The sequence below is a fragment of the Sinocyclocheilus grahami genome, unplaced genomic scaffold (assembly GCF_001515645.1).
Source record: "Sinocyclocheilus grahami isolate Dianchi unplaced genomic scaffold, SAMN03320097.WGS_v1.1 scaffold185.1, whole genome shotgun sequence".
Lineage (NCBI taxonomy): Eukaryota > Metazoa > Chordata > Actinopteri > Cypriniformes > Cyprinidae > Sinocyclocheilus > Sinocyclocheilus grahami.
Window position 1 is genome coordinate 40063 of NW_015505364.1, and position 26323 is coordinate 66385.

The following is a 26323-nucleotide window of genomic DNA, read 5'->3' on the forward strand; positions in this document are numbered from 1 at the left end:
AAATGTGAACTTCCTTTGTGACTGAAGTGTTATATAAATAAACTTGCCTTCATACATGATTTCTGATGTTATGACCAGGACTGACTGGCTCTTGTCTTTTGCAGGTTTCAGATCTGTCTGGTCTTCAGTCACATGTTTAACTCGGGGAATTCAAGCAGGATCTGACTGTCTACTGCTCACTGATGCTCAGAGAAAACGATGAATGGACTATTCAAAAAACAAACAAAAAAAATCATTGCACATTTAAGCTAGAAGACATAAAGACTAAAATGTAATTTTGTATTGTCAGAAATAAAAACAAAAACTGTACACAAATGTATGTGTCATTCTGAAGTCTACCTGAATGTCAGCATTTTCTGAACCTGTTCACCCCGTGCCCACCGTCAAGTTCCAGAGGCCCAGAGATCAGATAGCAAAAAATGTTTGTTGTAGAAATATGTGCTGATGACCTATGTTTGCACACTAAACGTCACCTTATCCTCACAGTTGGTGTTTTTACAACACCACACATTCAGCAACATTTCTGTGACATTTTCTTTGTTAGAATTGTGGTTCTATATAATAGCCATTTATTTGTTCAACAAATAATAAATATTAAGTAACTAGGAATATAACTAGTTGCAGTTATACTAGTATTAATGGAATAGTTCACCCAAAAATGAGAACTTGCTGAAAATGTATTCACCCTCAGGCCATCCGAGATGTAGATAAGTTAGTTTTTTCATCAGAACAGATTTCAAATTTGGAGAAATTTAGACCGTTGCTTTTGGCTAAAATTGGGGATGGACTTTTTCATTGAAAGAAGTGTTATAAATTATGGCCTTATAGTTTGGCCAGAAATGACCATTTAAAGTTAAAATGCCTTAATGATGGATTTGGTTCTTACAAACATGCTGCTTTTCACAAGACATAATTGATGGAGTTGTGATTTATGTGAATTACTTGAGGATAATTGTGATGCTTCTATCAGCTGTTTGGTCTCTCACCCTGTGAATCCATTGGTGAGAAATGATGTAATGCTAAATTTCTTCAAATCAGTTCCAATGAAACAACATTTTGGAAAGCCTGATGAGTAAATTCTCAACATTTTCATTTTGGGTAAACTATTCCTTTAAATCTAATTTAACTGCACTTCAAAAGAGAATAGTGATATTCTTATAATTTAGAAAGGCCATAAATGCAGTATGACCCAATTTTGAGTGATAAACATGCTTGAGTGGTCCGAATAGGGAAAATGCTCCAAGGAAATGGCCCTACTGGGAGACAGAGACCCACGGAGAAGCACTAGTGATGATAGAGTCTAGAAAGTACAGTGCACAGAGACTAAACTATTCAAGAGGCCCTGTGCTGGGAGTTCACACACACACACAGATGTGAGTGTTCATGTAGTGAGAAGGACTCCGACATGCTCTCCTGTCAAAAGAGTGTGTGGGAGGACAGTAAGCAAAGACAAACGGCGTGTTAGCTAGATGGAGCTCCGCAGTCAAACAACAAAGACTCCAAGTCCAAACACTCAGGAAATACAACCGCAGATCTGACAGCAGTCACATCCCTGGTAATTTACTTTCTCCGATTCATGTTTGATGTCATCCAAACACACAGATAGAAATACATGTGTTATTTTATTTGGCTCAATACATCAAGTGCGGAGGCCCCTCTTGGGTTTAGGGGGAGAACACCCACTGCTTTTAAAGTTTAAAACGGCAGCTGGGCTTCTCCTCTATAAATACCATATCGTCCCACCCAGTTGAGCCACGCCAGGATTCCTTGTCCTAATAAATAGTTTCGAACGCTCGAAGCTAGGGTTTTTTATGTGAGGCTCTCAGGTTTAGAGGAGGGTGTCCTGAAGAGTCCTCAGCCTGGAATGAACCCTGTCATCCCGCGTAGCAGCACTGTTTAGTCTGCAGCGTATTGAGGCAAGGATCCACAGTGCCTTGCGCTTCACAGCGGCCTCAGTCAGCACCTGCCAGCATCACAAGACACACACATTTGGATAACAATTTCCACTAGACCAGTTATTGAGATGAGCCAATTAAATGAATTATTCATACTCCAAACCCTATATGCTGTTATTTTTTTCAGTGGAACACAGAGAAGAATTTTTTAAAGGTGCTAATTTAAAACCTTTTTCTTAAAATTCTCATACAGGATTGAGCCTCATAATATTTTTCTATAAAAAGTTTTAATTTTGTAGGGTGCAGGTCACACAAGATGATTCACAAGGTGGAAAAAATGGAAGACAGAGAAAATCTTATGGAAGCCCATTTCTGCCACATAAGAAAAATAAATAATTATTTAGTAAATCATAATAACGACAATAATGAAAGTTGAAATTATGAAGTACCAGGTAATAATTATGGCATAAAAAGTAAAAAAAAAAAAACGAATTATGACAAATGTTACATTTATGAAAAAAATTGAAATTATTATTTAAAAAGTCGTAATTACAACATCTAATTACAAAATCTAAATTACGACAAAAAACAATTGAGAAAACGTCTATTATATCAAAAGAAAACCGAAATTTAGAAAGTCTTTTCAAACTTTTAAAATCTCATTATGACTTCTAACTCAAAAGTATGATTACCAAAGCACGTTTTTTTTTTTTTTTCCCACTAGTATCAGTGATAAATTATTCAATGGAAATTTTCCACTTCCAATGAGCTGTTAACACAAGAATCACTGTGATCAGATCATTGAATCATTCTTTTTTTTTTTTCAATCGATGAATCATTCTTTTGGACCAGTTCAAACTCGTTGACTTGAGTTAAAAGCTTTCTGGGGGAAAGATTGCCAATAGTGAATAATTATTTAAATCTCAGTCTAAACCTCACACAATTCCATCACATGTTTTCATAAGACTTGGACAAGCCATTTGAATTACTTTTATGATGCTTTTTGGTTTCTGTTTGCCAGTGTCAGAGCTTGACAGCCCGTGGTGTCTATGAACTTTGATTGAATAGGAAACACCTGCATGAAGATTATTCAAAATATCACATTTTGTGTTCCACAGAATAAAATCGTATGGTTTTAGAACAACATGGGTGTGAAAATTATGATATTTGGGTAAACTATACCTGTACTGCACTAGTATCAGTGATAAATTATTCAATGGAAATTTTCCACTTCCAATGAGCTGTTAACACAAGAATCACTGTGATCAGATCATTGAATCATTCATTTTTTTTTTTTCAATCGATGAATCATTCTTTTGGACCAGTTCAAACTCGTTGACTTGAGTTAAAAGCTTTCTGGGGGAAAGATTGCCAATAGTGAATAATTATTTAAATCTCAGTCTAAACCTCACACAATTCCATCACATGTTTTCATAAGACTTGGACAAGCCATTTGAATTACTTTTATGATGCTTTTTGGTTTCTGTTTGCCAGTGTCAGAGCTTGACAGCCCGTGGTGTCTATGAACTTTGATTGAATAGGAAACACCTGCATGAAGATTATTCAAAATATCACATTTTGTGTTCCACAGAATAAAATCGTATGGTTTTAGAACAACATGGGTGTGAAAATTATGATATTTGGGTAAACTATACCTGTACTGTATGTAAACAAAGCTGAGGTGACTTTATTAAAACTCATTACCTTGCCATAAAGGAGCAGCTCTCAGCATTTAAGCTGTTGGGTGTAAACTTGCTTTTGTACAGTGTGTGAGAGAGACTGAAACGCTTTTGATTTTAAATGTGTCGTAAACAGCCGTCAGCCTATTTTATTCTATTGTTCTCTGCATACCACAAGAACTAGCATAGGGTCAATAAAGGCACTGATGACAAGTTAATTGGGCAGCGCACAGCCCTAGTCTAGTCTTGAATAGGCCACCGTTTTTCGCATGAGCAAACCCTTGGCATTTGAGGACATGAGTGTTATTTTACAATGTGTTGAATCTGAATCAGTGAAGACCTCACCTTGTCAGTTATTTCAATGATAATGCTAACAGGTCCGTGGGAAAAGACGGTGAAGTTTAAAAACAAATGCAAAACGAGGTTTGCTGAAAGGGAGGAGGACAGGAGCTCTTTCACAGCACTGAGGTGTCTAGGAGGGGGAGGACGAGTGAGAAACAGCATCCTTAGATGAGTCCAGGCTTCTCTGGCCACTGCCTGAGATTAAAATAAAGAGGAGGAAGCCATCAGTAATTTTCCAGTCTGCTTCACTTTGCTGTTTTTAACTTGTGACCTAAGGTTAACTGACTTCAGAGCCATTATTAGATCTCTTACGGTTTGTTGGGACCTCTGGTGCCCTCTGTTGGTGGGGTGGTGGAAGAACGTCAGAAGCCACAGCAGCGAATCGGCGTTCTCAGGCGCTGCCAGAACAAGCAGCTCAGCAGCTGTGTCCACCCAAAACCCACACTGCACCAGCAGGAACCAAGCCTCAAAGACAGCCTGATACGCCCTGGAAAATCACCATCCATCCACCCAAACACACAAAGACAGAACCTAACAATTATTTACTGATACATATGGCTTACAGTATGAAGAGAGCTGGAGAAACAAGAAGGCTGCGTGAGTTTAAACAGAGAAAGAGAGATTTGCACTGACGGCTGCTCAAACTAAAGAGCTTCTTGAGACAGTGAATTCTCAAGTTCTGGTTTATATCCTGATGACACCTGCAGCTGACACTCTCACTGCATAGAATGCTTACAATGCATATATTTTCCTAGAACTGTACACGACACACATGCATCAGGCCATTTTCATTTTCAGGCTAAATGAAAAACATTTTATACTTATGAACATATATTATAAATGGACTTTGAAGAGAGAGTGAAGAGATCTGCAGCACAAGGGGGTTCATGAATTACAACCATTTGTCATTCAGGACTACTTCTTGGTGTGGACAGACACACTTTTTCCTGGACAGTGATTTTTGAAAAGCAGCTATGTACTTCAGGTGAAAACCTACAGTATCACTGTTTATTCGGTCATCTGTGTCCAAATACCCACCTGCATCAAGCCTGAGCTGGCTAGAAACATATAGGATTACTGTGTGGGAAATCTCTGTAGTAACAGCACTGCTGACAATAAGAGAGAAATTAAGAGGAGGGTGTCTTGAAGCTCATCTCACCTGACATCTCCCCCCGCCTCCTCATTCTCCATCACGCTCTGAAGTAAACTTCTGATCCAGCTCAGATGATCCAGCCAGGCTTCCCTGGGAACCTCTGAAAGGGGGTGAAATGAGAAATGTAGAAATGAGACACTTTTGAAATTGATTTCCAGGTGGATGAGGTGAACTTAGCAACTGAAAGTATGATTACCAAAGCACGTTTTTTTTTTTTTTTCCCACTAGTATCAGTGATAAATTATTCAATGGAAATTTTCCACTTCCAATGAGCTGTTAACACAAGAATCACTGTGATCAGATCATTGAATCATTCTTTTTTTTTTTTCAATCGATGAATCATTCTTTTGGACCAGTTCAAACTCGTTGACTTGAGTTAAAAGCTTTCTGGGGGAAAGATTGCCAATAGTGAATAATTATTTAAATCTCAGTCTAAACCTCACACAATTCCATCACATGTTTTCATAAGACTTGGACAAGCCATTTGAATTACTTTTATGATGCTTTTTGGTTTCTGTTTGCCAGTGTCAGAGCTTGACAGCCCGTGGTGTCTATGAACTTTGATTGAATAGGAAACACCTGCATGAAGATTATTCAAAATATCACATTTTGTGTTCCACAGAATAAAATCGTATGGTTTTAGAACAACATGGGTGTGAAAATTATGATATTTGGGTAAACTATACCTGTACTGTATGTAAACAAAGCTGAGGTGACTTTATTAAAACTCATTACCTTGCCATAAAGGAGCAGCTCTCAGCATTTAAGCTGTTGGGTGTAAACTTGCTTTTGTACAGTGTGTGAGAGAGACTGAAACGCTTTTGATTTTAAATGTGTCGTAAACAGCCGTCAGCCTATTTTATTCTATTGTTCTCTGCATACCACAAGAACTAGCGCAGGGTCAATAAAGGCACTGATGACAACTTAATTGGGCTGCACACAGCCCTCGTCTCGCCTTGAATAGGCCACCGGGTTCGCATGAGCAAACCCTTGGCATTTGAGGAGGTGAATGTTATTTTACTATGTGTTGAATCTGAATCAGTGAAGACCTCACCTTGTCAGTTATTTCAATGATAATGCTAACAGGTCCGTGGGAAAAGACGGTGAAGTTTAAAAACAAATGCAAAACGAGGTTTGCTGAAAGGGAGGAGGACAGGAGCTCTTTCACAGCACTGAGGTGTCTGGGAGGGGGAGGACGAGTGAGAAACAGCATCCTTAGATGAGTCCAGGCTTCTCTGGCCACTGCCTGAGATTAAAACAAAGAGGAGGAAGCCATCAGTAATTTTCCAGTCTGCTTCACTTTGCTGTTTTTAACTTGTGACCTAAGGTTAACTGACTTCAGAGCCATTATTAGATCTCTTACGGTTTGTTGGGACCTCTGGTGCCCTCTGTTGGTGGGGTGGTGGAAGAACGTCAGAAGCCACAGCAGCGAATCGGCGTTCTCAGGCGCTGCCAGAACAAGCAGCTCAGCAGCTGTGTCCACCCAAAACCCACACTGCACCAGCAGGAACCAAGCCTCAAAGACAGCCTGATACGCCCTGGAAAATCACCATCCATCCACCCAAACACACAAAGACAGAACCTAACAATTATTTACTGATACATATGGCTTACAGTATGAAGAGAGCTGGAGAAACAAGAAGGCTGCGTGAGTTTAAACAGAGAAAGAGAGATTTGCACTGACGGCTGCTCAAACTAAAGAGCTTCTTGAGACAGTGAATTCTCAAGTTCTGGTTTATATCCTGATGACACCTGCAGCTGACACTCTCACTGCATAGAATGCTTACAATGCATATATTTTCCTAGAACTGTACACGACACACATGCATCAGGCCATTTTCATTTTCAGGCTAAATGAAAAACATTTTATACTTATGAACATATATTATAAATGGACTTTGAAGAGAGAGTGAAGAGATCTGCAGCACAAGGGGGTTCATGAATTACAACCATTTGTCATTCAGGACTACTTCTTGGTGTGGACAGACACTTTTTCCTGGACAGTGATTTTTGAAAAGGAGCTATGTACTTCAGGTGAAAACCTACAGTATCACTGTTTATTCGGTCATCTGTGTCCAAATACCCACCTGCATCAAGCCTGAGCTGGCTAGAAACATATAGGATTACTGTGTGGGAAATCTCTGTAGTAACAGCACTGCTGACAATAAGAGAGAAATTAAGAGGAGGGTGTCTTGAAGCTCATCTCACCTGACATCTCCCCCCGCCTCCTCATTCTCCATCACGCTCTGAAGTAAACTTCTGATCCAGCTCAGATGATCCAGCCAGGCTTCCCTGGGAACCTCTGAAAGGGGGTGAAATGAGAAATGTAGAAATGAGACACTTTTGAAATTGATTTCCAGGTGGATGAGGTGAACTTAGCAACTGATAACAAATCTCAAGTTGAAATGAACTGACCCTTCTCTAAGCCTTAGAAATGTTCCTGACCAAACTTACCTCAAGAACTGTTGCCATCTGCCATACTATCATTCATATTATTATATCGTATTTCTTTTAAAACATTTTTAACACTGTATATTTATGTTTAGTCCAAATTTTCAATAAATATAATAAAACAACAATGGACCCCATTGACTATTATATGAAAAAAAAAAAGTGGTTTAGAGCAACAAGTAAATCATGACAAAATGTTCATTTGTTGATGAACAGTCAAGAATTATCTAATGTATAATGTTTCCACAAAATATTATGCATCACAACTGTATTCAACATTGATAATAATAATAATAAATGTTTCTTGATCACATTAAAATGATTTCTGAAGAATACTGATACTGAAGACTGAATAGTTTAATATATTGTAAAATATATTAAAGTAGACTTTTGTGAATATTTCTGAGTGAAAATGAAAACAGACAGATTAAAGTGATTCTCAAAAAATACAACTCAAATAAAATTTTCTGTCCATTCACAAATCTGGGTTTGGAATGACACGAGAGTGAGCAAATGATGAGAAAATGTTCATGTTTGGATGAACTGTCTCTTTAAGAATCATGGCCTATCTTTAGCCTGATGAGGTAAACAACTAAGCTCCAGCATTCATGAGTCTCCTTTTCGGAGACAAAGGTCCCCCTTCACGTCAATCATTCCATGTACAATGACAATTGAACCAGTGCAAACAAATAATCTTAAAAAGAGCCCCTGGCCCAGCAGGCTATTCTTCTGTTGTGCTGGTCATAGAATAGGTGGCATTGTGAGGATATCCTCTGGAGTTCAGGAGGCACTGACGAGCCCCAGGTCCTTTGGGAGCCAAGCCAGAGATAGATATCAGAGGACCGGACTGAGGCGGGCAGGGTGGGTACAGGAGGAAGGAGCCTGTTTGTTTGGGACTGCTCTGATGGAGGGAGGGAGATAAGGCCAGGCTTTGGAGACGTTTAGATGGTGAAGGTTTAGGATGAAGGATTCAAATTAATCTCTAGCAACCCGCTGAGACAATACTGAGTCAATTTCAGTCACAGTGAGGTAATAATTTTGAATAAAAAGGGGTGTGGCTGGTGTCCGAGTAAAAGTATTGTAGTTTGCTAGCGATCTGATATAATTAGACTACACTATGTAACTCTGTCTCCCTTTACTCTAGGAAACATGCACAATTTCTCTCCTATGACCATATATTTAGAAATGGCCCTTCATACGGCTGCCTGTGACTGACATGCATGAGAAAAACAATTTGTTTTTCATGCTAAGAAACTATTTAAAGCAATGAAAACAATGGACGTATTTTTTATATGGCAAGTAAATTAATTTTATGTCAAAGCAAACTGATTAAGGTTCAAAAGTATGTCCAAATCATAAAACCTGGTGATTTTTCAGGTTAAAGATCAGCCATTTATGTTTAAATGAAATCTTTTTTCAAGGAATAGTGCTATCTTATAATCCTTAAGTATTTATGTTTAATTTCTTTTGAATGTGTTATTTTCAGTATTATTTATTAGTAGGCATTGCTTTCTACAACATTTGTGTAATTCTGAGCCATGTTGAGTTTTTTGTTGTTTGTTGTTGTTCTCGCTGGTTCTCTTTTCTTTGTCATATATTAATATTTTCTTGTCATATATTTTCATGTAATATATATTGAAAAGCTCAATATCTATAATAAAAAAAATATGCCCCAGAATTGATAGCTGTGGGGTAAAGTGTGCCAGTTGTGCTGCTAAATTTTCCAGGCTGGTTTATGAATATTTTTTCAGAAAATGTGAATAATACACAGCAATCTCATACAAAGCCTTTTTGCTGCACAGAATTAAATTGCTTTGTATAAAAAAAATAATTTAAGGCCATGTTTTATTTTTTATGTAAATCATTTATATATAACAATTCAACTTACTTCTTAACATGACACAGTTTACCCTTATAGTTTTTGATAAAAGTACATTTTTCTTGATATACACGCTGAAATATTTCACTTCTACTTGACTAGAGGTCAACTTATATAAAAAGTCACACCGCTTACACCTCTCTGCCCTACAAATATATGTGCTACTGAGGCACCATATCATTAGACAATCTTCATAAATGATGTTCTTTTGTTAAGTGAAGGTCTGAATTTCTCAGAGATAGTAAGAGGTGCTGTACCTGATGGTGCTGTCAGTAAAGGAGCAAGTAAACAGGGCGTCACGTTTGGGAAGAAGGCTCTGAGTTGTAGACGATCCTACAAATCATATATGCACAGAGATATCACAACTCCAAATTTGAAATACCGCTTTTGTGTCATTTGAGAGCCACTAGTGGCACCAAACAGACTTGTCAATCATATGAAACTCCACAGACTATGCATTACTATTTCTCTCTCGTTTTTTCTTGTTTATGGCCTCTGTAGGATCTCTGTAGGACATAATTTTGGAAACGATCATTATTTTTGCGATTCAGTTTGGTGCAGCTAGTGCCAGAGAAATTACACATTCATCTTCATGAAGTCAGCTTGTACCTGGGGTTTCTGTCCAGTCAGTCTCTGGAGGAAGCAGGCAGTGAAAACCTGTATGAGGGCTCTCACGGCCAGGTTCTCATCAATCTCTGTCAGCACATTCCTACACACACACACACACACACACACACACACACACACATATAATCTCACATTGTTTCTGAAACGAATATGCTGTGGAGTAGGTAAAACGGCCTGATTTACTTTAACATTTTAAATTCTAATAAGTAATCATTTGGGATGCAGCAACATGGACGTTTTAAATCAATATTTATAAAAAAAATGGCTGTTATAATAAATATATACTGTTGTTTCCATTAAAAAAAAATACACTAATGATTTAATCCATACATTTGTACATGCTTCAAATAAGACATCAGAACATTTTAAGAGATGGATAACCATTTAGTACTCTTTTAAAGCTTCGAATAGCAGCTTAAATCAGAAAAATAATAAAAATAATATTGGCCAGTACTAATAAATCACTGATAGATTATTATATTATGTTATATTATATTATGGGGCTGTTGAATACTTGAATCTGACTGGTTGACGTACGTTCTAAGGTGTGCAATTATTTTCAGGTTTCTAAAGTAGTTCCAGGCAGGTCTTGACCGCAATACATGTCTATATCACTTCACCAAATGATTTCAGTTATTTTAGAGGTCTTTACAGCCTAAAACAGCAAAAGAACCAAAACCCACAATGACACTGACCAAGCAAATAAATATAGTAAACAATAAGACAAAAATTACTAATTATTTCCATATTTATGCCACAAAATTACGTTTTATTACATACGGAAAGCACATACTCTTTCTCCTTCTCCAATATAAACGGACACACACATGTGCAAATAACGTATTGTTAGCACTGCTCTGCCAATTTTCCATGTGACATAAGCAGAGGCATAGGAAAGCGCTGTTTGCTCTTATTTGTTATGAAGGCTGAAGCTTTCTCTCCCTAGTGAAAACAGATGGGCTTTCCGAACACTCATCCATACCTTCTCCTAACACTTCAGGGAGGGTCAATTACAGCATGGCAAAAACATCCTCTTTCTGGCAGTGGGATGCTGGAAGATGCTGTTTATTGTTATTAGATCTAAGCTTCGAGGAAGGTGGATGAAAACAGAAATGTGAAACTAATTTCTGGTTTCCCCTTTTTGATTGCGGTTTAAACAACTTGTTCCTGCAACGTAAACACACCGCAGAGTTCAATCTGCTCTCAAGCACAAACAAATAAGAGTTGAATGCAGCTGCATTTGGGTGTCATTTTACCTGTCTGTACTGCTCAGAAATGAGACACTAAACAGACCATAACGAGCCTCAAAAATCAGCTACATGACGACTGAATGACGTCCTTATACAGACACATAAATGAGGTCTTGATTTTAAGTTTCTTCATGTAGTTATGAAACAGCCTCATAAAGATGTGCATGGACCATGGACCTGCTTCACGTCATGCTATTTGTGTCTGTTCTCAAAAAGAGGCCAGTGTATGAGAAAGCCGTTAATCTTCACCTGCTGTGTACCATATGAACAACAGACCATCAAATTCCTTCTTTACTACCATAGTTTTACTGTCAACACAGCAGCACCAAATTAATTAGCAACCGAAGCAAATATTATGACATGTGGTACTAGTTGCCATCAAACATAACAGTGTGAACTGTTGCTGATAAACAAGATGATGGGCTGTTGCTTTAAGGTGCTGATATATTCGTTTAACAATTTTAAGAGTTATGGCTATTAATATTTTGGCAATATGCAATATGTGGGATCAAAAAGTCTGATACCACTAGTGAAAATGCTTTAGTCTTGCATTTTTATGATAAAAAAAGTTTTTCTTGTGAGCTATATTATTAGAAAAAAGTTCAAAAGTGAAAGAAGAAAAAAAAAAAGTTTAATGATTTTATTCACATCTTGTCCCTCTTTTTGCTTAAAGGGTTAGTTCACCCAAAAATGAAAATTCTGTCATTAATTACTCACCCTCATGTCGTTCCAAACCCGTAAGACCTTCGTTCATCTTCGGAAAACAAATAAAGATATTTTTGAAGGAATGTGAGAGCTGTCTGACCCTGCATAGACAGCAATACAACTGTAATGTTCCCAGGTCCAGAAACGTAGTAAGGACATCAGTAAAACAGTCCATGTGACATCAGTGGCTCAACTTCAGTTTTGTGAAGCTGCGAGAATACTTTTTGAGCACAAAGAAAACAAAAATAACAATTTATTCAACAATTCTTCTCCCCCGAGTTACATCATCTGCCTTTTTAGAGTATCATAATGCATACGCACGCTTTCTCCTAAGTGTAAACAACGCTGATTACGAAGATTACGTTCATGCGCACGCTTGCCCCCCGATCGTAAACAACGCTGATTACGTCGATTACGCTCTTGGGTACTCTTCAAAATGGCGGAAGATGTAACTCGGGGGAGAAGAATTCTTAAATAAATTATGCTAAAATATTTTTTACAACTTACTAGGTTTATCATTTGTCATTTTTTCCCGAAAATGTCGATAATCATCTGTTACCTGACTGTTGACATCGACATCGCGATACTTACGAGACATCGTCGATATACGATAATATCGTCATATCACCCAGCCCTGTCACATGGAGATCTTAATTTGTGTTCCGAAAATGAACGAAGGTCTTACGGGTTTGGAACAATGACAAAATTCTCATTTTGGGGTGAACTAACCCTGAAAGAAAGAAAGAAAGAAAGAAAGAAAGAAGGAAGGAAGGAAATAAAGAAAGAAAGAAAGAAAGAAGGAAGGAAAAAGAGAGAGAGAGGAAGAGAAGAGAAGAGAAGAAATTTCATTTGAACACACATGTTTATTTTCAGGTTTAAGTCATACATTTAAAATGGTCTCAATCTTTTGGAATCAATCTAAAAGAAAAACTGTTTTAAAATGTGAATATAGAAGAAATCAAGCTTACCAGTAATGAGTCATTAACATGTTTGTTCAGACTCTGTGTCATTGTTTCATGGTCAGAGAGCACAGATTCCAGCAAGCTCACTGCTGCCCCCTCCAGACAGGTGGGACTATAACACCACAGGCGGGTTTGGAACAATGACAAAATTCTCATTTTGGGGTGAACTAACCCTGAAAGAAAGAAAGAAAGAAAGAAAGAAAGAAAGAAAGAAAGAAAGAAAGAAAGAAGGAAGGAAGGAAATAAAGAAAGAAAGAAAGAAAGAAGGAAGGAAAAAGAGAGAGAGAGGAAGAGAAGAGAAGAGAAGAAATTTCATTTGAACACACGTTTATTTTCAGGTTTAAGTCATACATTTAAAATGGTCTCAATCTTTTGGAATCAATCTAAAAGAAAAACTGTTTTAAAATGTGAATATAGAAGAAATCAAGCTTACCAGTAATGAGTCATTAACATGTTTGTTCAGACTCTGTGTCATTGTTTCATGGTCAGAGAGCACAGATTCCAGCAAGCTCACTGCTGCCCCCTCCAGACAGGTGGGACTATAACACCACAGGTTCACTATGGCCTCATCCTCCAACACAAGCCTCTTACTGCATAGGAGAAAGACAGAAATCACATAAACATCATCTGTGTGCTGTCATTAAATGCTGGTCACAGCTGACAAAAGACAGTGTTGCATTGTAACGACACTCACCTGATCAAGGCCTCATTGATTTCCTTAATGAACTCTTGATTCAGACAGGAAGAGCCACACAACATGGAATGCTTCAACAGAGCTCCAATGAGAGGAGACATCTGAGGACATGTGACCAAGGCAACACATGCCGTTGCCATAGTATGTATATTCCCATTTAAACACCTCCAAAAAAATTTATAAATAATAAAAATAAATAACTGAAGTGTTAGAGTGGATTATTTGTCACAATTTTATAGTTCTGAATAATACTAACTGAACAAACTGTTTGAATGTTAGAGAAAATATATTTTTCAGGTGTAAGACACAAGCAAATGTATATGTATGTCCAGATGTTAAGGTTTAATTACCTGGCTGTGTTTGACGAGCCATCACAGCTTTTAATGACCTCCTCTGTCATCAATGACACCACCTGAAAGTGACAGCTTGACTTGACAACGGTTTACCTTTAACTTTATCAATTTAATGCAATTTAAAAATCGCTTCAAACTTTAACATGGTTTCAGTTTCTGATGTGTTTCGTCTATGAAGTCACATACGAGCAGCCAATTTCTCAGGTAAATGAGAGTAAAAAATACATTCAGGGCTGAGAGATATATCTAAGATTTACAATGTATTCACAATGTTTTTGTTGACAATGTAAGATTACATTGCGAATATTCCCATTTAAACACCTCCAAAAAAATTAATAAATAATAAAAATAAATAACTGAAGTGTTAGAGTGGATTATTTGTCACAAACAATTTTATAGTTCTGAATAATACTAACTGAACAAACTGTTTGAATGTTAGAGAAAATATATTTTTCAGGTGTAAGACACAAGCAAATGTATATGTATGTCCAGATGTTAAGGTTTAATTACCTGGCTGTGTTTGACGAGCCATCACAGCTTTTAATGACCTCCTCTGTCATCAATGACACCACCTGAAAGTGACAGCTTGACTTGACAACGGTTTACCTTTAACTTTATCAATTTAATGCAATTTAAAAATCGCTTCAAACTTTAACATGGTTTCAGTTTCTGATGTGTTTCGTCTATGAAGTCACATACGAGCAGCCAATTTCTCAGGTAAATGAGAGTAAAAAATACATTCAGGGCTGAGAGATATATCTAAGATTTACAATGTATTCACAATGTTTTTGTTGACAATGTAAGATTACATTGCGAACCATTTTTAAAAAAGGATTTTATTTGTCCATTTCTCAACAGCACATTACTTGACTAGTTTTACAAACCCTTCTCGAATTTCAAATGTCAAATTAAACTTCAGAAGCAAAAATACTTCATTTTCATGACTTTTGATGATTTCAAAATGTTTAATTGAATCAATTTTACGATTTGTTTGCATCACTCCATTTTTCATTTATAAACTAAACTTTTCACTGTATTTTACTCCTTGCAATATACTTGGCAATATAGGCTCTTTAGTTGAAACAACAGTTCCTGTGATTGGGGGAAAGAAAATAAATTATATAAAAAATCATAGACTGAAAAAGAAGAATTCGTTCAGCTAAATTGTCCAGCTTTTCTATCACACTAACCATGCCATTATTAGTTAACATGTCAAGATTCTGAACAGTGACTACCAAACCTTCTGAAGAGCCTCCAAGTGGTAACGCTTCGGGGTTAATCCAGCATTTTTTACTGTAGCATGAGCTACACTTCCCTCCTCCTCCGAGATCAGATGACACAACAGATTCTGCTCGGAAGAGATACATAACATAAAACAATGCTGACAACAGCTTTTAAACACCCTCCGTTTATGGTAAAACTGTAATCACACACCATCAAACTTCAATAACTATGAATTTCTTTTGATTTGTGTATGATTGGACAACTATTTGCTCATCATAAAAACATCCCCATGTTGCACACAAATAATAAGATAGAAAGTAAAAAGGACAATGGAATCGGGTGGCAAGGCCTGTCTGTTTATCAAAAAGCACAAGGGTTAAGCCTTGACAGAAAACATGTCTGCATGCGGTGGGGCCATGTGGTTTCTTTAGGTTTACAGTATGCTAAGATGTCCTCCAGACCCAAAGAGGCTCAATTACTACCATCTGAACAGCAAAAACACACTGCAGATCACACTTAACTCTAAGCTGGGCTGTGGCTACAGCGCAAGCCAATAAAATACAGCCTTTTTACATTCTCTCGGTTTTTTTTCTCTACCTTGAGGTGGAAAAACATGGCATCGGTCATGATGATTTTTTTTTTGTTCTTCAAAGTGGTACTTTAGACAGTACTAAACCACGTGGATGCCCAAGCTAAATCAAAACAACTTACAATATGCCTAACATATTGCAAATATTGACTTATCAGATGTTTTATGATCAAGGCATCATGTGACTCTTGTAGCTTAAAGATCTTTAAACAAACAAGCAAACTGCATATATTATTTAACTATTAATGCTAAAAATTAATTTGCACGCCTCACAGATATGCCACATGATTTAAGTGTGTTCAGGTCCATTTTGAACTGAAAGAGATGAATAAAAAAAATTATAAAATAGTTTTTAGTATGGGAACCATACTTTTGCATGCTGATCCATTTTTTTTTTAAACTATGAAAGGGGTGTCAAACTCAATTCCTGGAGAGCCGGAGCCCTGCAGAGTTCTGTTCCAACCCTGGTCCAACACATACCATGTAGTTTTCAAATAAGCCTGAAGGACTTGATTAGTTGGATCAGGTGTGCATAATTAGGGTTGAATCTAAACTCTGCAGGGCTCCGGCCCTCCAGGAATAGAGTTTGACACCCCTGATCTAGGAGTTAGATCGGTCTCAAAATACATTAGTAAAATATATTTAGCTTCCTCCCATTTCACACACACACACACACACACATTTGGGATGAATTTTGTTGATAAACATGAATATCTATTGCCTTTTGATGAACCATTGCTGTGTGAAAAATCTATCTTTTTCAACTGAAAGTCAAAGTTCATGCAAGTAAAATGAATATATTTTGTTTGAAAACATCCCACAGTAATATTGATGTTTTGTTAGAAAATTTATATGTGAGTTTCATATATTTGGACTGTTTTTGAGCAGTCATGTGTTATAGGTTCAAAGTCATTTAAATCAGCTGAGTTCAATGTTAATACTGGTAATTGTCCGATTATATGTTATTATGAATTTCATGTAACGATGTACGCATGAAGATTTAAAAAAGAAAAGATTTTTCTTTATTTTCACATTTGAAATTTCAAGGAATATCTCAATTTTTTATTAATAAAAGAGTGTAGCAAACACAAAAATCTATGAAGATTTTAAATGTATTATGAGAGTTATGGAATTATTCATGTCGGTTGAGAGGTTTCGTGCTAAAGTATATTCCTTAGATTTAATCCTGGTTAGAGGCTTTAAGAAAAGAGAAAAAAAATAATTAAGACATGTCAAATGATAAAGTGACAGAGATATTAAATAGAAGGTCAGCCTAAAACAGTTCTCAAATGCATCTGCAGAGGTAAATGTACAGTACTTAAAAAGACCACACAAGTATCCCAGAGGACAGCTTTCAGATCCCCAGAAGCCCTGAAGCCATTATACATGGTCTGGTCTCTCTGATGTGGAGAAAGAAAGTCAAGCTGGCGCTCCAGAGCAAAGGATCACAGAAGAATGGGCAACAGGCCCATTAATGACAGACAAAACGTCTCTCCGTGGCTCTGCGGAAGCATCGTCATTCTTCTTGGTCTCTTCTTCTGGGGCCTGAGCTAAACCACCCACATGAAGAACACGACCAAGTTGACTTTGTGAATGACAGGACCGTTTGTTTATCATGACGAGCAACTAAAGGAATACAGTCCATTACTGCCGTTGAAGCTCTGAGGGGTCAGATGGAATCATCCCGGATGAACCTCATATTGTAAGGCTTTGTAATACTCTGCCATCTGAGATCAGAGAGATTACATCTATAAACGCCTTTAAAGCTGGTCATTGTCATTAGCCTTTAAAGAGTTGGTCTAGTATGTGTTGTTCTTAGCTGGATTGTATGTAGCTGTATGTTGATTGTACAGCACTTTGGTCTGCAGGTGCAGTTGTAAAGTGCTTTATAAATAAAAGGAATGAATGGATGTAACCCATGCTGATCGACATGAAGGCTTTTTCAGATGGGGGAGTCTTTCCATATTGACAGTGACAGTAAACAGCGCTTGAAACAAACAATGATGGAGTAAATGGAAAAAAGCACGGTCCATTAAAACCATTAAAAAGATAATGGAAAAATAAGAGATCAACTTTCTGGCAGAAGCAAGATGTCAGGCTGGGAGAAGAAAGAAATTAAATCAAACCAAATCAATTTACTAAAACGCAACAAGAAAAAAGACAGAAGACACTGGACCGTAATTAGTTACAGCAAGACAGAACAAATCAGAAAGTGATATACCATTTAACAGAAAACATACTTCCAGATTAGCGTGATCAAACCTGAGGAATGGTACCATTGTTCAGTAATTGTTTTTATATGATAATTCAAATGGTACTTCAAACATCCAAAAAAGCATGGAATTATCATAGTATCATGGTGTAATTCTGACACAAATCCGCAGAAGGAGACTGACCAGTCTACCAAAAGACAAAAACAGCAAGCTTATGGACCTTCTATAGGTCAGACTCTTTTGGAAACAAAAGGGATTGTCTTCCTCTTCCCATGTTTAAACTATTGAGTAAATACACACGTGCCTACAATCTGTAACATCCTTGCACAAAGCAAGTCCTAATCGCTGTCTTTTGTTCCATATCTTTCCCCAACAAACCATACATAGAAACACTGCTGCTGCACTAGGGATTGTTAGCTAAGCAAATAAATAATGTAAGATTAAACACCGTGTCTGAACCCCTGACAGAGAACCCACACCTCCCTCTGACTCCACTTCCCTTCGTATAGGTCAAAAAACATCTGGCAAATTAAAAGTTTACTTTAAAAGCCCTGCTTTAATTAGCGCTATGTTTTATTAGATGAAAAAAATAATCAAACGAATGCACACACGTTTGAATCTGGCAGAAATGCGAGGGGTTCTGTATTGCTTATGGTAAACCATCTGTGTGAACTCTGTAAAAAGTTGAAAGAGTACAATTATTTTAGTTTTTTTTTTTTTATCACCTTTCATCTCCCAATCCTGATTACATCTCTTTAAATATAAAAGTGTACACTGGGAATTTCTAAAACACTCTTGACAGTTTGAAAACTGTTTTAAGTAGGGGTCTGGAAGAGTACAGTATGACGTTTATTTGGTACATTGCAAACACAAAAGGGCTCGGAAAATTTAAAGCATGTGCTTTAAAACTCTTATGAGTAAGATTTTATCATTTTAATGACAATTTTAATAAAATAATTAATGTTCCTGCTTCACACTTTGAATTAAACAACCAATATATTCCACATTTTTATTGTGTCTGTCAGTCAGGATATCAATTCATAATACTCCTTTGGCAATTTATTTATCTATTCAAAATACTTGAGGGTTGGTAAAGAGGTGAAATGTTGTTGGCTTTACCTTGATCCACATGTTGGCTTTTCGTTCGACAGCATTCAGTGGCTCAGCACTGTACAGACAGCTCAAACACCGCAGCAGGAGTCTCTGGCTCCTCTCTGAGCATACATAAACAAGACCACAGGACAAAATGGCATTTATAAAATGTGAAAATGGCCACATTATTCATTTGTGACATGCATGCATTTATAATCAGGCACAAACAAGGTTAAACTCTGATATCACAGTGAGATTCAAAATCTAACTTAAAACCTAGAGACAAAAGTTTTAGATCTTCGAACAACTGTAAGTAAAGAAACCATATGATGTAAAACAAAACAAAAAAATAATATTCTGCACTATTTCAATGTCAGTAATCAAATTAACACATTTGTGACACTGAGCATGTGATCTTGAACAAAAAGGCAGATTTCCTTGCTTCCAGTGAATTTTTCAGTGTAACACTTCACTCAAATTGTTATGCTGATAATAACAATTTATGACAAAAATATGTATACATTTTAATTAATTTATAATATCATTTTTTAATAATAAAGATTGTAGTAAATAAACAGAAGCATTCTTGCTAGTCTCAGACTTTTGGACCCCACTGTATATAATGGACTAAAAAGTACAACATGAGCTATTGCAATAAATCACAACTTTTTAGAACCATTTTTAAGGCTGCATGTGAAGAACAGGTCTGATATGAAATTTCAGCAAAGGAAAGTGTTGATCAGAGAAAGAGAGAGAGAAGTAGTGGAAGCGAGCCAAATAACAGAACAAATGCCCAGCAGGCCGCTACAGGGTTCAGTGGAAAATTAGTGTAAATACACAGCCCATGCAGACACATTTCTTGGTCTCAAATGGGAAACACACCCCCGAGTTTAGAAGAGTCGTAAATTTACCATCCACAATAACACATGGGTTCCAACAAAGTCTTCCCAGGAACTGGCCCACAAAAGGAAACGTCTTCATGGCCTCACTAGTGGACCTCTGTTATACAGTAAACACAAACATACCTGAGACATTAATAGCAAAAACCAGCATCTGCATCATTAAAAAAAAATAGACTGCAATTGCACTAAACATTCATAGTTTCACAGTGCAGACTTAGTAATACAAGTGAATAATCCAATTAAACATTTGTTTTTGGCTTTTTTCCCATTTTGTCATTGCATAGTATAGAGAAACTGGGAAATGATGGGGAAAAGAGGGGTGAACAATACTGAAAAACATCGGATTCAAACTTACCTCACTTAAATTAGCACTAAAGCTTAATGTGCAGGAGGACATACCCTTAGTTGAAAACTTATTTTGATATTTTTTGTATTTTAACAACACTTTTCCAAATATACAGTCATTATCTCATAGATTGTTAAGGACAATCCCATTTTTATCATTTTATAAATGCAAGCAACTTTTTTCTTCAGAATCAGAATAAATCTGGTGTTTCTGTGATGCTTAAACAACAACATGGATATAGATCATACAACAACAAAAAAAGTCAGGTGGCCGGATATGAAACACACCTGACATGGAGAGAGAAGCAAGAAAGAGAGGAGCATTTTTCCAGTGATTAAACTCAGGCATACTGTCTGGCATTCCATGAAGATATGTCCTAGGACCCTTTTCATTTCCTCTGCAATTCCTTCTTCCCTAATGGCAAAATCAGAACTAGATTCCTAAAGATCTACCTCCATCAGCGCACTTTACCCTCATACACACATTTCATGTACAGTAAACTACTAAAATAGATGCCTCTTGTGCCACAATAGACAACTGCATTGTTTATATATAAAAAAAATTTTTTTTTTTACAAAGGTCTTTGTAACTCAACATTAAAGGGCCATTTTAATGGACTGTGTGTTTGGATAGTTTTTGGAACATCAAGGAAGGTCTGATGGTTGATGAGAGGAACTCAGCAGGAACAAATTTTCTCCTATCAGAACTATATTGCTTAGCATTTTCCCCATCAAAGTGAACTGTCAAAAGCAGATCCTGTCTCAATTTATAAGCTGTGGTCAAAATTAATTTCTTAAGTAATACTGACAGTCTAAGTAACAGAATGAATGTACGCCACTTGCAGAGTTAGCTGACATCACAAGTATGAACAATTAGATATGAAAAAAAAAATCAATCGTCATTCCCCAAAGAACTATTTGAGCTAAAAAAAAAAAGAAACATTTGATGGCCTTTTATAAAATTATTCCCACGCAAACAGACGGAGAGAGTAACTGATCACTTCATTAATGAAAACCAGCGTGCTAATGGAAAGGCACGTTGAGGATCACAGCTTTTCGCATCAGTTCAAGATGTGCCCTGCCAATTTACTGTACACTGGAAGCCATACAAAGGATCTAAGCCTTTTTATATTCCATAGACACATACATTATTGGATGCTTAACGATTTCAGGGCACGCATGAAGAGAATGACACCATTCCTGTGGAACTTTAATACGTCGAGTCTCACAAAAGGAAAAAGACCTTGTGGCAGCCAAAAAAATAATTAATACGAATACATAGCACACGCTAAACTAATTATTTGTAGCTCTAGACCTCCCATTTGTAATCATAACATCTAATACAGGTTTTTTTTTTTTACTTTTTGATGCCAGGAACCCCCAAATGGGATGAATCACTTTTCTAAGGACCCCATTTCTAAAATATAAAGGGAGCCACAGATTTACAGATTTAACAACCATAAAAAATTAATTATCTGCATAATCCGCATAGAAAACTTTTGCAGACATCTGGGGTCCCCAGACACCAGTTTAAACCTTTTAATTAAAATTACATTTAATAATTTAAATTTTCATAACATTTTTAATTATATCTAAAAATAAAAGAAATCAAAATGTCCAATATAATTTTACATTAAATTGCAGTCTTTAAATAATTTTGCTATGACATATCAAAATATAAATTTTAATGCAACTAATTATGCTGCCCTAATGTGGACCCTTGAAAAACGGTTTGAAAAGCCCATTCACATATGACCTCTCATAAATGTCATGACAAGGTCCAGGGGCCTGTACCATGAAGTACGGTTGGGCGATAAGGCCAAAAAAATCATATCTCTGTATTTTTGGCTGAATTGCGATATACAATATATAGGCCTATCTCTGTATTTTCTACATTTTGCTATTTGGATGAAAAAACATCTGTATTCATTAAAAAAAAAGGTTGTCCAATGAAGCAATGTTCATATTAAAAGCTATTAAAACAAATATAGTGAATGCAACCATGTAGCTATGCTATATAATAGCCTACAGTATATGCATAAAAAGGGTTAAAAACAAAAACAAAAAATAATAAATAAAAAAGGCACACTAATTGTATTAGGTCATTTTGATTACCACATTACAGTTAGGCTACTGCTATCATAAGAATACACTTACTTGTAGGTTTAAAAATTCTACATATGGCACATTTATTGTCCAACAAGAAATATTTTAGCAAAATGTATATTTTAGTCAGAATTATTGCAATCTTATTTCATTGCGCTCGGTCTGTTTGGCGCGCATACTCGTTCACTGAAGTCTGTCAAGTTTAACAGAGAATCGGATGCAGGAGGCTCATCCACTCCTGACAGGAAAATGGAAATATTTCCATGACTTTCTAACATTTACAGATGGAGAATATACATGTGAAATGTAAGTTATGCGCTGAGGAAAACATCACATCTCAAACGCATTAAACAGCGCACGTAGCCTTTCTGTCAGCAGTGACTGTAATTCTGAATTTGTTCAGCCACCATCATGGTACAGGCCCCAGCTCCAGCTCCAGCACAGGGGTATGAACAGCTTTGTCATTGCGTGTACCATCCCAGAGATGTCTTCTCATGGGAGTTAAAGGGCAAAAAGTCTAATGTACACATTCACAAGTCTGCAAATACTGAATGTGCTTACACACACATGCATCTCTCAGTCTCCCTCGAGCAGTGGCGCATCTCCAGCAGGCACCTAACTGTGCCAGGCTTAGGAAGAAAACCGTTTACAGGACCGTGAAAACTCCCCTTTCCAGCAGTCCCAAGCAGGGAGTGGGAAAACTGGTTCTGATCTAATGCAAATGAGGAAATTGATATAAATTAGACATTTTTTCATCCCCAGACGCGAGCTATGTCCTTAACTCATTCAAGTGCTGCTGTTCAGATCCGCTTCATTCAGGCTGTTTTATGAGGCTATGCCGGGAACAAGAGTTTAGGGCCAATTAAGAAATCCTGATCCCTTCACGTTGCTGAATGCTGTCAGAGGGGCTGACGCATGCAGAATGTGATGGAAATGGAAAGCGTGATTGTATTTTGGCAGGGTGGCCATTGTAAGTTGAAATAAGAAAGCCTACAAGACTTTGTTTTCTTTTCTGACACACCAGGCACCAAGCAGCATGGTGTGCAGGGCCAACGGGAGATCTGCTGGTGCGAAAGGCCGCTGCAAGATGAATAAAGACCTTCTTTCAAGGTAAGGAGAGTCAGTGGGAGGCAGAATTTTTCTGAACACTGGTCCTTCAGAGTCGTCCTAACCCTTGCTACCTCGTCCAAATTTGCAACACTTGATGCAGGGATACATTAGGTTAACGCTGGCAGTCCCTGGGTGGCTATTAGCCCACTAAGTCATCACCACGACTGTGCCAATGTCCTGCCTTCATCCGCACAGAGCAGCTTCTGTTAGGGGTGCTAAAAGAGTTAGTTAAAGGACTACGACTTTAATTTTAAAGGTGATTTTATGAAATCTGCAGTAGAGATGTGCAAAACTACACATTTTCAAACCTGACTAACGTTAAGTTCTCAGTAACTGCGAGACTTTTAGCATGTTAAAGCACAGCATGCTGTCAGCATGCTAAAACTCTCTCCAAAAAGTTGCATCTCTTAATTTATGTAAGCACCACAGTTAAAAACGATTACAGGGCTCAATAATAAGCATGGCCCACTGGTCCAAGGCCAGTGTGAGAGCCAATGATCATGACAGTTGATCATGTAAATGTATTTTTATGCCTTTATTTTTTTTTATGCAAACTTAAGTATTTGGTTGACATATGGTTGTGAATTCTGATTATTTAAACTTGCCTGCTAGTTTAAATCAGATTAAAAATGATAAAACAATCAGTAATATTTTGTTATGCATGCCATCATGTTCAAGAGATTAATTGATGCTGTTTCTTGTACAGTTTCCAGCTAAAAAAAGGGGTTGGGGGGTGTATTATATTATATATTTATATTATATTATGCTATTTAAATGCAATTATATAAATGCAAACATAAAATTAATTTAAATGAATAAAATGTGTATTATGGGTTCAGAGAAAACGTGTATTGTTAAATATTTATTATATATATTTATATTTCAAATCTTAATGCAGTTGACCTCACTAATCAGTTAGTTGGATGACTAGTAGACCATCCTGCCCATACCTGCTCTGTAGATAATGTAAACTCTAATGCAACATATTCCCTGGTAAAGAATTAAGAATATTGTTATGCAGAACTACTTTATAGATCAACAATTGTTTATTGGATCCTAACATTTAACAAAACAGCTATAGGGATCAACTGTGGCCTTTGTACTGTTTCACAAAACTCCAGACAAAAAGTACTGCTTGAAGTATAAAGCTGTATGTTGACATTTTTCATACCATTTGCTGCAACCCCTGCAGAACTTGCTGGAGAAAGCTCCTCAGAGAGCCAAGGTGTCTGCTTGTGTCCAGAAGAGCAGAACATGACGTATCCTCCCCCCAGTTCACGGCTTTGGCCATCCAGAACTGCACATCTGTGTCAGAAACAGCCTCCATTTTCTCAAGTCTGCGAGGACACACACAAATAAAAGCAACCACAGGTAAAACAAGGCTTTTTGGGAGTGAACTACTCCTTTCAAGGCCAGCAGATCTACATATGTGGACCCTGCATCATTTCTTAACTTCAAAAGTGTGTTTCTCATTCCAGAAAGAGTAGGAGAGTTAAGACCATAATAATGATGCCTTTTGTATAGAGTCTGAAATGACAGGGGTTGTAATCAGGAAATGGGGAGTTGAAAATGTGTTACCCAATTGAGGGCTCTTAATTTGTCATCAGCCTGTATTTCATGAGCCAGCCAGTTTGAAAACGGGGGACAAAAGATAAAAGCGGCACTGGGTAGTGTAATAAAGTCTTCGTGGACTCATTTTAAACTTCCAGAACGCTCTTAACTCAGCACTGAAGTATTTTTGACAAATAAACAAAACCGAACAAGGCTTAAACCATCAATGGAGACACATCCTCATCTGTGTCCTGCTGGGAGGTGAGGTTCTCACACCGTGACCACTGCGTAATGGAGTATAAAAGGCGTTCAGGCTAAAGACCCTCTAATGATTACAGCTGGAGAATTGCAGAGATTAGTTCAAACATCAGCACGTTGTTCGGGAAGCTTTCAAGAAAAATCCTCTTTGCTCATCCAAAAACAAACTCCAGCATATTCAGTTTGTCAGACACGATTGGAACTTCGAACAGGACTGGCTTCTATGGTCAGATGAAACTAAACAAAAGAGCTTTTTGGCAGCAAACCCACCAGATGCGTTTGGTGCAAACAGGGATAAAAAAAGTACCCCATGTCCACGGTTAAACATACTGCGGGATCTTTAATGTTGTGGGCCTATTTTTCTGCCGGAGGTCCTGGACATCTTGTTCAGCTATTGGCATCATGGATTCTATCAAATACCAACAGATAAAAAATCTAAACCTGACCGCCTCTGTTAGAAATCTTATAATGGGCCGTGGCTGGATCTTCCATCAGGACAATGATCCAAAACAAACATCAAAATCAACACAAAAATGTGTCACTGAGCACAAAATGAAGCTTCTGCCATGGCCGTCCCAGCTCCCTGATCTGAACCCTGTAGAAAATGAGTGAGGTGAACTGAAGAGAAGAAGCAACAACATGGAGCTGCGAATCTGAAGGATCTGGAGAGATTCTTGATGAAGGAGTGTTCTCTAAACTCATCAGGCATTATAGGAGAAAACTCAAGAGCTGTTATTATGCCAAATGGAGGTTTCAAAAAGCACTGAATAAAAGGGTGCTGTTAATTGTGTCCAATGTGTATTAGAGAAAAACATTTATGTCATAATGATATTTCCCCCCATTTTAAATTCTTATTCTCCAATGAAAGGTTAGATTTATGTGAATTTTTAAAATAAAAGATCAAAATGATTAACAATGCAGATTTATTTTCACAGCCTTCTTT

The 26323-nt window shown here is 37.2% G+C and overlaps 1 protein-coding gene across 1 annotated transcript in view; it reads right to left on the bottom strand.

The window, feature by feature from the left end:
* Positions 1 to 783: 783 nt before the first annotated feature.
* LOC107594527 (Fanconi anemia group C protein-like) overlaps positions 784 to 26323 on the bottom strand; it is a 29101-nt gene continuing 3561 nt past the window's right edge. The window contains exons 2-14 of the mRNA XM_016284608.1: positions 24743 to 24908; positions 20020 to 20107; positions 19136 to 19230; positions 15231 to 15338; positions 14501 to 14562; positions 13638 to 13802; positions 13377 to 13533; positions 10009 to 10179; positions 9657 to 9732; positions 7278 to 7371; positions 6433 to 6607; positions 6124 to 6315; positions 784 to 1963 (exon numbers count right to left, since the gene is read on the bottom strand). Of these exons, the coding sequence (XP_016140094.1) occupies positions 1829 to 1963; positions 6124 to 6315; positions 6433 to 6607; positions 7278 to 7371; positions 9657 to 9732; positions 10009 to 10179; positions 13377 to 13533; positions 13638 to 13802; positions 14501 to 14562; positions 15231 to 15338; positions 19136 to 19230; positions 20020 to 20107; positions 24743 to 24898 (1674 nt within the window). The 5' untranslated portion in view covers positions 24899 to 24908 and the 3' untranslated portion in view covers positions 784 to 1828. The remainder of the gene's footprint in view (positions 1964 to 6123; positions 6316 to 6432; positions 6608 to 7277; positions 7372 to 9656; positions 9733 to 10008; positions 10180 to 13376; positions 13534 to 13637; positions 13803 to 14500; positions 14563 to 15230; positions 15339 to 19135; positions 19231 to 20019; positions 20108 to 24742; positions 24909 to 26323) is intronic.